The sequence below is a fragment of the Chamaea fasciata genome, unplaced genomic scaffold (genome assembly GCF_029207755.1).
Source record: "Chamaea fasciata isolate MVZ Bird 193981 ecotype frontalis unplaced genomic scaffold, bChaFas1.0.hap1 SCAF_9, whole genome shotgun sequence".
In the NCBI taxonomy this organism is placed as follows: domain Eukaryota; kingdom Metazoa; phylum Chordata; class Aves; order Passeriformes; family Sylviidae; genus Chamaea; species Chamaea fasciata.
In genome coordinates this window covers 6,435,625-6,447,365 of record NW_027094094.1, presented here as the reverse complement: position 1 = coordinate 6,447,365, position 11,741 = coordinate 6,435,625, and the positions used below count along the sequence as shown (strand labels likewise).

The 11,741-nt window shown below is 53.7% G+C and overlaps 1 protein-coding gene across 1 annotated transcript; it reads left to right on the top strand.

Annotated features, from left to right (window-relative positions):
* Positions 1 to 404: 404 nt before the first annotated feature.
* On the top strand, positions 405 to 8,089 carry EMX2 (empty spiracles homeobox 2). Its single transcript, XM_066190854.1, has 4 exons — positions 405 to 640; positions 1,411 to 1,891; positions 3,987 to 4,171; positions 6,630 to 8,089. Exons 2-4 carry the CDS (start codon positions 1,501 to 1,503, stop codon positions 6,795 to 6,797), a joined length of 744 nt encoding a protein of 247 aa, XP_066046951.1. The 5' UTR covers positions 405 to 640; positions 1,411 to 1,500; the 3' UTR covers positions 6,798 to 8,089.
* Positions 8,090 to 11,741: the final 3,652 nt, after the last annotated feature.

Sequence of the window (11,741 nt, the reverse complement as noted above, 5' to 3'; positions counted from 1 at the left end):
AGAAAACAGAAAACAACGTCCGAGAGCAAAGGAAAGAAACGCTAGACTGGTTTTAAGACTCCCCCCATCCCTTGGTTCGACAGAAACATTAATTTACATTAGCAATTCCGCATCTTTAAGATAAATTACACAGCGGCGTAATAGATTTAAAGTACGCCAGATTTTTTTATCATTAATTGTAAATGTGCAAAATACCTGCTGGTACTTCACTTTAGAAGAATGTAATTGGCAAAAATGGGAGGCTGATGAATAGATAATAGATCCTTAACTACCAATAAACAGTAAGCACCAGCCAAGAGTATTAGAATGTGATCATAATTATTCTGCGGCTCCAGCCAATGGGAGGAGGAGAACTCAGCCCTAAAATCATCTCCGGACCCAAAGGTAAACGCGAAAATACGGACAAGGCTGGAACCGGAGACTCGATCCCCTGTCCCGTCGGCGAGAGCCCGGCGTGTCCCAGCTTTGCACGATGCGGCCGCCCTGCGCTTTGTGCTCCGCGCCGCGCGGTGCGGGCAGCGCGGAGGAGCGAAGGAGAAATAAATAAGTTCGGAGAAGGAGGACGACGACCCGTTCTCTCACCGGCACGAAATCTTACCCAAGCGGGGTATCTCTCCCCGACGCCCCGGGGCCGACCAAGGTAACCTCGCCGGGCCGACAGTACCCGAGAGGTGGAAGGGACAGGGGTGTCGCGCTGGCGGAGCAGCCCAACTCCCCCCTGCCCCCACCCCAGGGGATGCAAGGCCCCCCATCTCCTGTCCCGCCGAGCCCCCTCCACCCCCGGCCCCCTTCCGCCTACCTTGTTCTCCGAGCGGCGGCGGGGGAGGGAGGGCAGCGCGGCTGCGGAGGGGCGCGGAGCGAAGCGGGGCCGGGCGCGGGGGCGGCGGCGGGGCGGGGGCGGCTGCGGCGCGCTCCCCCCGCGCTGGCGGGCGCGCTCCCGCCGCACTCCGATCCGCGGCTCCATCCCTCCCGATGGCGCTGCCCGGCGCTCGCCTCCCCTCTGACGCACTTTAAAGAGTCTCCCCCTTCAACCTCAAGGCGAGTAATAGCGACCAATCATCAAGCCATTTACCAGGCTTCAGAGGAAGCTGTTTATGTGATCCCAGCACTAATTAGGCTCATGAACTAACAAATCGTTTGCACAACTTGTGAAGGGGCCGATCACATCCATGGATTGTCTTTGGACTTAGGGGGGGAGGGGGGGCGCGACCGCCTTTTCCTTGCAGGAGGGAAACTTCTCCCAGCAACTTTTTTTTTTTCTTTTTTTTTTTTTCTTTTTTTTTTCCTGTGTGTGTGTGTGAGTGTGTGCGTGGTGCGTGTGTGTGTCTCCCTTTTGGGTACCGCTGGCTGCCGCTGCCTCCTTTTCCTCCAGCCCCTGTCTATTTATGTGTGTATCTATCCCTCCTCAAGTCACTCCCTGCTGCAAACTTCCCCGGATCGTCTCCCGCGCACCAGAGAGAGACGGGCAGAGATTGGGTCGGGGACTCTCGTCGCGGCAGCATGTTTCAGCCCACACCCAAGCGGTGTTTCACCATCGAGTCGCTGGTGGCCAAAGACAGCCCCTTGCCCGCGTCTCGCTCCGAGGATCCTATCCGGCCGGCGGCGCTCAGCTATGCCAATTCCAGCCCGATGAACCCTTTTCTCAACGGCTTCCACTCCACTGGCAGGGGGGTCTACTCCAACCCGGACTTGGTCTTTGCAGAGGCCGTCTCCCACCCGCCGAACCCGGCCGTGCCGGTCCATCCTGTGCCCCCTCCTCACGCCCTGGCCGCCCACCCTCTGCCTGCTTCGCACTCCACGCACCCGCTCTTCGCCTCGCAGCAAAGGGACCCCTCCACCTTCTACCCGTGGCTAATACACCGCTACCGGTATCTGGGCCACAGGTTCCAAGGTACGTGCAACTTTTCTCCTCCTTCCGATCCAGCCCTGCATCCTCCCGCCGTGCGGATGCCGGGGGACGGCGGGTGGGCGGGCGGCCCCTGCCCGGAGCGGAAGGCTCGGCTCGGCCGGGCCCGGGGTCTTTTGTCCCTGTCTCCCCCTCCGCCAAACTTGGAAGGGCTGTCAGAGCCGAGGGGCTTGGGCTTGGTTTTGTTTTGCTGCTTTTCCCGGTTTGTTTTGGTTTCCCGGGAAGAGGGGGGCAAGCGGGAAAGCAAGGCCGGCTGGGACTTCCCCATTAAGCTTTCTGCCCCCATTAAAAGCAGACGAAAAGGTGGATATTTTTTTGTTCCGGTGTGTTAAGAGCTAGAGAGGAGCCCCCGAAGGAAGCGGCCGCTGGGAGCGGGGAATGGTGAGGCTGAGGTTCCCCCGGGAAGGCGGCGGTGCCCGCCCGGCTGCCGGGGCCGAGCTGCGGGGCCGCTGGAAGCCCCCGCCGCCGCCCCAAGTCCGGCCGCTGCCCTTGTTAGAGGGGAATAAACGAAGCGAACCCCAGAGAAAGGAGGAGGGGAGTGTGTGAGGGGAATTAATCCCAGCGCCGGAGCAGCGCGGGGAGATGGGGCTGCGGAGGACAGCCAGGGAAGGGGCGCGGAGGGCGATCCCGACCGTGCGGTCAGCGAGGGGCTCCAAATGCCAAGCCGTTAATAACCAGCTGAAGGGAAATAACCGAATCCAATGGCGGACAATCAATAAAACCCCCCTTGTTTAACCCTTTGTAACCGGCGGCGTCTTCTCCGAAGGGGGAGCCGATTTCTCCCGCAGTGGGTCCAGCTTCTGCCACTCTCATTATAGCCAAACCAACAAACAAAAAAAACCAGAAAAATCAGCCTCCACTCGCAGGGATCCATCTGTCTTTTCTTCCCTTGTATTTTTATTTATTAATTGGGAACGAAAACAAACCACCTGCATGTTGCATTTTCCCTGGCCTTCCACAGCCGGGCCGCAGCAGCCGGGTTGGAAAAGGAGCCGCTCTCTCCGAAGCCAGGCGGTCTGAGACACAAAATGGATTATTACCCTTTCAGAACAAAATTACAGGTTTCGCTCACCAAATTATTTGTCGCAGGCACCAGGCGATTGGTAACGAGGGGTAGATGAAAGGCGGAAATGTCCTGGTGTTGAGCCACAGCCTGATTTCAAACACACCCTCCTCCTCCAACGATTTTTAAAGCACTTACAGGGAGAGCCCCTCGGTGCCGCTTCCACCTTGGAAGGACCAGCCCGGAGAAGAGGCACAGGGACACCCCGGAGGGAAATGCCCACCGAAAAGCCCTGGCTCACCACCCCCTGCTTCCGCCCCCGCTACAGTGCAGGCCGGCAGGAATGGAATGGGATGGGATGGAATGGGATAGGATGGGATGGGATGGGATGGGATGGCCGCTCTGTGGCCTCCTCGGAGTTTGGTTCTTTATTTCCACGCCGGTTCCCAGCGCCGCCGAGGCAGCGGGGAGGGTCAGTGAGCCGGGAAGGCGGCGGTGGCAGCCCCGCTGCAGGCAGCGCACCGCCAAAACGAAGGGAAGAGGAGGGAGAAAGGCTCCGGCCGAAGTTTCGGGCGAGGGAAGCCGAGGCAGGCCAGGGGAGCAGGCGGGCAGCTCCCGGAGCCCTGTGGGCGGCCAGGGAGACTCACGGGGCTCGGCCAAGGCTTCCCGAGAGCCGCTGGCCACGAAGGGAAGATGGAAATAACAAACAAATAGGGAAAGACATGAGGCTCCAGTGGCCGAGGAGAAGGGGCGCAGCTGTGAGGTGTAGCCGCAGACCCCGCGGCAGCGTTCTGGCCAATTCTTTTTCTTTTTTCTTTTCTGTAGTGCTCCCCAGGTTGTGTTTTAGCACTTTAATTTCTACCAGTCCTCTCCTCCCCCTGCTTATTTATCATTCCCCTCTACGTATTGATCAAAGAAAAATTCAATACAAAAAAGGAGCTGAAAAATAAAAAAAAGGGACTGTAGTTGGATTTATCCTGAGGGTAATGGTGGGAGACAAAAATTCTTGAGCTGAAAAGTGTTGTCGAGTACGATTGGGGAAGGAGTTTTACTAATCTGTTTTACCCTGTTTCCCAGGGAATGAAACCAGCCCGGAGAGCTTCCTATTGCACAATGCACTGGCCAGGAAACCCAAACGGATCCGTACAGCTTTCTCCCCATCCCAATTACTGAGACTGGAACATGCCTTTGAGAAGAATCATTATGTAGTAGGAGCGGAGAGAAAACAGCTGGCACACAGCCTCAGCCTCACGGAAACTCAGGTAAGGGGGAAGCAGGGAACGGGGCACTCGGGAAAGCGAAAGTACCGGCATCTCCTTCGGAAAACCCACCCGGCCGGGCCGAGATTCGGGCCATGATAAGGGCAAATTCTAGGGGTGTTCAGGCCTCCACTCCCGAACCGGTGGAGTGGAGAGAGGGATCTCCCCTGGCCTGAGTGTCGGAAAATGCTTTTCCCGTTGGGGATTTCACGGCTCGTGCCGAGGGTGGCGGTGCCTCGGCCGGACGTGGGGACCCGCAGCGCTCGGGGTGCGGTTTGGGGTCCCCGGGGCTGGAGCTTCGGCCCGAGTGGGGAGGTAGCGGCGAGAGCTGCGATCTGCGGGTCCGAGCGTTTTGCTGCGGGACCGGTCTGATCCTCAGGAAGGAGTTCGATGTCAGGAGAAAAAAACCACCAAAACAAATGCAGGCGCGAGGGGAAGAATCTCCCCTTTAAGACCCTACAGCAGAAACACAAGTTTCTCGTATGAATTTTCACTCGTTTCTAGCCGGCAGAGGGGATTTGACGAGCCGGTTCAGGAGGGCAGGAAGATGAAAAAATAAAAGCAGAGAAATTATTCACAAGGAATCCCACCATTTACCCCTTCCATCGCCCCCCTCCCCCCCCCCCCCCCGACTGGCTGCGGGCCAGAACCGCACCGGAGACTCTTTGGGTCTCTCTGGCGGGACGGGACGGGACTCTCGGCGATGTTTCTGCCGCGGTGGTGCCGGCCGAGGGTCTCGGCAGGTACCGGGGCCGGCACAGAACGGGCAAGAGCAGCGGCGGAGGCGGGCACAGGCTCTCCCCGACGGCCGCGGACCGGGCCCTCTGCGAGGGCGTTTTCCACGCGGTTTTCTCCCCGCCGGAAGAAAGGCAGGAGTTTGGAGGATTGGTGGTTGTTGTTTGTTGTTGTTGTCGTCGTGTCGGGGTTTTGTGCTGTGCCCCTTCCAGGAGACTCGTGGAGAGAGGGTTCCAGATGGGGATTGTCTCTGCTACAGTATGTGGCACTGTACAAAAAAAAAAAAAAAAAAAAAAAAAAAAAAAAAAAAAAAAAAGGCCAAAATACCCAGCCGCAGCCTAGTTCAAAGTTCCCAGTAAACACAGCGTTCTCCGGGCGGATTAAGTTGTAACACTTTTTTTTTTTTTTCTTAACTCCTTTTCGTGGGGAAAGCAATAAAGAGGTTGGAGCTTTTGTTTTAAAATGTCTCCCTAACAAAACAATAAAAAGGGATCGCCACTTTCATGAGGTTCCCCTAACAAGGGACCGGTCACAGGCTTATTTCTACTGGAAAGCTGTATTTAAGGTGGTCTTTGTGCTGCTTGATTCCGAAGCTGGTTGGGGTCTTTTGTCCGGATGTCAAACCCCCAGTCCCCTACAAATGAGCTCCCTTTTGGGAGATCAGCGTGCAGAAATGAACCGTCCTCCCCTTCAATTAGCAAACTAAAAGCAAATTAAACTCACCCCTTGTTCCCCGCTCAGCTTTTTAATGGGGGACTTTTGGAGAATATGAAAATGCAGCAGAGATGTGTGTCCGGCCAGTCAGGTCTCTGTTCTGAAGAGGCAGCGAAGCGGGTTAAACCAGCTTATTAAAATGCTCCAGTTCCCTTTCCCCCCCTTGCTGAGGCCTTTATCAGGCACTTTCAGACAGAACCAGAGTTTAAACTGCATTAAAAAAAAAAAAAAGTTTACCTTTGGACGCTACAAGGAGTGTGGCCAGCCCTGGAGATAGCTCCCAGATCAATACTATCTGTAATTAAAGCACTGAAGTCAGCTGCTGGATGGTTCAGTCAGATGTACGCGGCGCTGAACAAAATCAGAGGGGTATTTACGATGCCACTTATCGGTTTCACCGCGCCGCGATTGCTCCTGGACGGCGCGTCCCAGGGAGATGTTGCGGAGAGTGATGGACGTTTTTCTATTTGGGGCATTTTTGTACATTTTATTCGCTTTTCCACGAGGAAAAAATCCCGTGCGTCCAACCCCCCAGCCCCATGCTGCTAGAACGGACCAGGGCCTGTCTTTGCTTTGCTCTGCCGGGCAGGTGGGAGCTCTCCCGGGGTTGGAGGCCGTGGGACACCTTGCCAGCAGCGGGGACCCGGAGCCTCTCCGGGCTGCGAGGCTGTGGAAGTGACAACCCACAGGCGAGCTCCACGCCTGGGCTACCTGGGCTCTGCTCGGGTCTGCGCACCCGCGGAAGCTCCAGGTGAGCATCCCCAGGGCTGCCCCGCTCCTGCCCGCCTGGGTGCTCTGGGTGCGTTGTGTTTGGGGCAGCCCGACCGTGCCTTTCCCGCCGAGGGTTGGCCAGGGTGACAGCAGGGCACGGAGCAGTGGGGACACGCCGCGGACAGAGCACGGGCCCGGTGGCCCACGGAGCAGGCGGGAGCGGAGCATCTCCCCGGTTCCAGGGCAGCGCCGGAGGCCGGGCAGGCGTGGGATTAACGCCCGGTGCTTTTCCTCCCCGCAGGTAAAAGTATGGTTTCAGAACAGACGGACAAAGTTTAAGCGGCAAAAGTTGGAAGAGGAAGGTTCAGACTCACAACAGAAGAAAAAAGGGACTCATCACATTAACCGGTGGAGAATCGCCACCAAACAAGCCAGTCCAGAGGAAATCGACGTCACGTCGGACGATTAAAAACTGGCACTTTTTGGACTTTTCAAAGCCAGCACGCCACCAACCGAAAGTGTTAAAGGCTTATTCCCCCCCACCCCCGACCTCCGCGGCGTGGCGGTGCGGGGAAGGACACGGAGATCTTCATCTAAACACGATTCCCGCCTGGGAGGGAGCTGGGAGCGAGCGAGGGACAGCCAGCGAGGGCTCCGAACTGTGGCACTGCCGGCACCGCTCTGGCAAAGGGGGATCTGTCAATCAAAGCCAAAACACCGGGACGTGGTGATTGACAGGTATTCCGTTTATCGCAGTCCACTTTTAAAAACATAACGTAAAAAAAAATTAAAAAATATATTAAAAAAATCTTTAAAAGAAAAAATAGAAGAAAAAAAAAAAAGAGCCCCCAACCAAACCAGAAAAATTAATACCTTATGGGACATTTTGCACTTCACGGTTTTTTCCGTCTTTTAAAGAGAAATTTCCATAAGCAGCCAAAACCCACACCTGTTTCAGAAACTTGAATTGCATGTGTAAAGCCGTCTGGGGAAAAAAAAAAAAAAAGAAAAAAAAAGAGTAAAAAAAAAAAAAGGAAAAAAAATTACTCCGGTTCCTAAAGACAGAAATGAATTGTAATTTTTTTTCCCTTTGAGACAGGTTCTGTGTGCTTTTTAATTTTATTTTACGAGAAATGTGCAGTCTGTAAACATTTTATGATAACTTCTGGCGTCAAAGTGTTTGTGAAAGCTAAATGAAGTAGCAGTAACAAAGCATAGTGTTCCTTCCGGATGGACAAACACGGTGGGGAGGGGAGGGATGGGAGGGAAAGGCGGGGGGGGGCGGGGGAGGTTGGGGTTGGTCATAACTTTTGCTGCAAAAAAAAAAGAATCAAATGGAATTATCTGCCCCCCCCACTGTATCCCCATTTCAAAACCGGATGATGATTACTTTTTTAAAAAAATATTAACAAAACACAAACCCAGCGACCAGTTTTGGCTGTGGGAACACCTTCTAGGCTGGGAGGATCCAGAGAAAAGGGACTTAAAATCGCGGATTGATTTTTTTTTTCTTAATGGCCATTTTCATTGAATCAATTTTCAAGCACTGACCTTATAATATTCCGAGATCAGAGAGCTACTAAAAAAAAAAAAAAGAAAAAAAAAAGAAAAAAAAGTGACAAATGTTTCCTTCATGTCTCCTATACCAGAATGTAAATATTTTTGTGTTTTGTGTTTAATTTGTTAGAATTCTAACACACTATATACTTCCAAGAAGTATGTCATTGTCAATATTTTGTCAATAAAGATTTATCAATATGCCCTAATTTTTTAAGCAATATCTTTTCCCCTTCGCCCCCAAATTTCTCGGAAACCGATGGTTTCCCCCCACATCGCCTTGTTTTTAAGCTGCTGAACCCCCGCGGCCGCGCCGCACATTCCTGCGGCCATGGGCGCATTTTCTTAATGTATTCGCTGGCTGCTAAATAGACCTCTAAAAATAAGCCTCAGAGGCTCACTTGCTGTATATAAATACCTAAAACCCCCCGAAACAGGACCAACCAACCAACCAAAAAACCTCAAGGAGAAACCCAGCCTCTTCCCTGGTTAGAAACTCAAGTCCGGACTGGTTGGTGATGGTGGAACTGGACGGCAGCAGCCGCGCTCCACTGAGAGAGGCTTTTCTCGGAAAAAAAAAAAAAAAAATTATTTAGCGAGAGAGGATTTGGGGGTGTTTTTGGGCCTTTTCCCCCATGTTTTCTGTCGCTGTCCGGGTCAGTGCGGTGAGGAACAGGTCCTGTGAGCTGCGCCCCAGCTGCTGCTCTCCCTGCCGCTCTCAGGGAGCGATCCTGGGCACAGAGTAAAACTCTGGCATTAAAGACGTGGGGAAAAGAAAAAAAAAAAAAAAAAAAAAAGGAAAAAGAAAAAAAGATATTGCTCTGGGTCCTTGAGGAAACTAGCTGGTTTTCTGGGGGTACACAGTTGTTTTTTCATGCTTCATTTGCTCCTTAGCCTGATAGACTGCATTAATCAGTTTTATTTCCATTGATAGAGAAACCTCGTCTGCTCTGTTCGAGCTACAAAGAATCCTGCAAGCTTTTGTGAAAGTGCAAATCAGTTTAGGCAATTATCATACCAGGAATATGAAGGGGAAAGAGGAGGCATTGCCCAGTGGTCTCCTTTAATCTCTTAATCCGTGGATCCAGGGGGGCTAGTTGGACATAATTTAGGACAATCTGACTACCCTTTACACTGTGATAAGGCGAAGTTACAATGCATCGCAAAAATACGAGCTTTGTTAAACATACTGCCTTGAAAAGTTAAGATTAGACATTCTGTGCACGTGTTGGCTCTATCGGGTACTATGTAAATTTAATTTTTTTAAAAAAAATCCGATTTTTTTTTTAGCATCTCTTCTTATACAATCCCGGTGACTTTCCATTCACTTGTGCTACAAATATGAGTGAGGCCCAGTCAGGGTTAGGACGCATGTCGCAATGCAGTCCCTTCCATTTAAACCTAGGCTAATTATTTAGCAGAGCCATTCCCAAGGTAAACTTCTGGTCGCGTTTCTTCCCTCCTCGAACAGCTGATGAGGCAGATCTGGAAACCAAGCAGGACGCACATTTCCCCCGATCTCGCCCGAGCTGCCTCGCTCTCCACTTCAAACCCGGGCAAACGGGCAAACATTAAACGGGTTGCGGCCGAACAGCAGACTTGGGCCTTCCTAGAAATTGTTTCCCATCTTGATAAAAGGCTTATTTCTGCAGGAACCATATACTTCTCCCCCCACCCCTCTTTTTTTTTTTTTTTTTTTTTTCTCTCTCTCTGTTTTTTTTTTTTTTTTTTTTTTTTTTTTTTTTTTTTTTAAACCGTGAGGGAAGAGAGGGAGAGAGGGGGAAAAAATTAAGCGTCCTATGTAGCGTAACAGCAATAAAATCTTCAGAGAATGCCATTAGCTTTGAAAAAAAACCCTAAAAGCTTTATTACAAACCCAGCTTTGAAAATAGGGGGGATTAGGAGTCTGAAAGGGTCCCACAATGGTTAGAAGAAAAGGTTTCATGCTAATGAGGTTAATGCCCTTTGTATCTCAGGACTCCACAACTTCATTACTCCCTATCTCCGGCTGCACCAAGCGGCTCAGAACACTGCAATCCACTCCAGCTCTCCCCTGCCTTGCCTAGAGAAGGATTTGATAGCAGCTCTGTTCAAACTAGATAATTATATCTTTTCAAGTCGGAATTAAGATAAAGAAAGTGAAGCAAAGGCGGCTAGCCTTGATCCACTGCAAACAAATTTGGCGCACTTTCTAGTCTCTCTCCCCCTGCCTCAATAGGCAGGACAGTCAGCTTATTAGACCCTCATTTGCTTTATTAATTCATCTATTTAAAGTGGCAGGATTAGAGAGAGAGAGGCAGAGTCTAATGTGGGACAGTGGATGCCAGGCAACGTGGAAATATAAATATTGGCGAGATGCTATCCGAGCGGGTGTTCAAAAATACATTTTATATTAAATAACCGAGAGGGGTGGGGGAGGGAGCATGGATTTCGGGTGGCGAATTGCAGACTCGGGCGGATTTTTACGGCTTTTTTGAAGGAAAGCTGGGAGACGGCTGCCGGGGGGCGGCTGTCCCTCCGGAGGACGCGGGGCCCGGGGTGCTCAGGGGGCTGCAGGACCAGCGGGGACCCCCCCGCACCCCACGGCCGCTCCTCGCAGCGCTGCCTGGTGCGGAGAGGAGCCGCTGCCCCTCGCAGGGTTCCGGGAGCAGGGCTGAGGGTCGGAGGGCTGTGTGGGTTCCTCCTCCATGGCTTTGCTCTGTCTGTCGGCCAAGGTCAGCGCATCCCGCCCCCGCCTCTCGCCTCCCGCGGCCCCTCTCAGCCCGGGGTCTCCGCCGCTGGATCCCCACCCTCCGCAGCGCTGCTCTGGCTCCGCGGCCAGGATCTGACCCCTCCAGCTTTGCATTTTTAACCCTTTCCCCTCGGACAAAGCCAGCGGCTCCCAGCAGGGGTTGCTTCCCCACCGGTGGGATTTGCGCTCCCCACGCGGCGCAAACGCGCACCCACGCAGCTCTGTCTGCCACTGGGCCAGGGTGAGGCCGGAGGCCTTTGCAGCCCTCGTTTTGTTGCGTTTAAACGCTGTTTATTTGCCTTTCTCCTCATACGGATCGCGCTGTTACCTGTGAGGGCTCGGCGGAAATTAGCGGTCCCCCCTAATTAGCGCCCAGCCTCCGCATAGCCCGTAGGAAACAGGCAGAGCAGCTCGGGCCGGGTTCCCTGATGGAGCAGGATTCTCCCAGCCCCTGCTCCTGTGTCCATCGGCGGTTCATAACTGCTCGGAGCTAATACAGCCATTGATTTACTCCTCCAAAGGGTCCCGCTGCGAGGGGGAAGCGGGAGTTTAGAGAACCTCCTGACCCCGAGCCGTAACCTCTCTCCTCGCCAGCCTCTCTCCCGGTGCGACACTCGCAGCCGGGGAAAGCCCAGCCCGTGGCCCACGCTTGAAACCGAAAGGGCCATTAATCACCTTCCCTCGCTCGCTTTTAATTGACCTTTTGCAATTAGCGCCTGTTGCAGGGAAGGAGACCCGCCGGGTGTGAGGGAACCCCCCCGGTGCCCCCTCGGACCCCTCTGTAACCCGCCCCGGCTCCGCGGGTGTCCCGTCGGGCACGGCCGGGAGGATGCTGTGGGCACCGCTCCCGCACCGGGCTCAGCCCGCCCCGCAGGTGCCTGCCCTGGCCGGAGCAGGGGAGGCAGGATCTGCCTTCTCTCATCCTTCTCCTTCTCCTTCTCCTCGGCCCCGCTGTGTCGGGAGCCCCATCTCCCCGCACGGCCCGGCTGGAGCCCCGGCTGCTGCGGGGGGCTCCGGGAGAGCATTTATAGAGCCGCTCTCCATCGCCCACGGCTGGACCTGACGTCAGGAAGAACTTGATCTCGCCCGCTTTGCTCCTGCTTCTGAAACTGATCCTTGAAATGA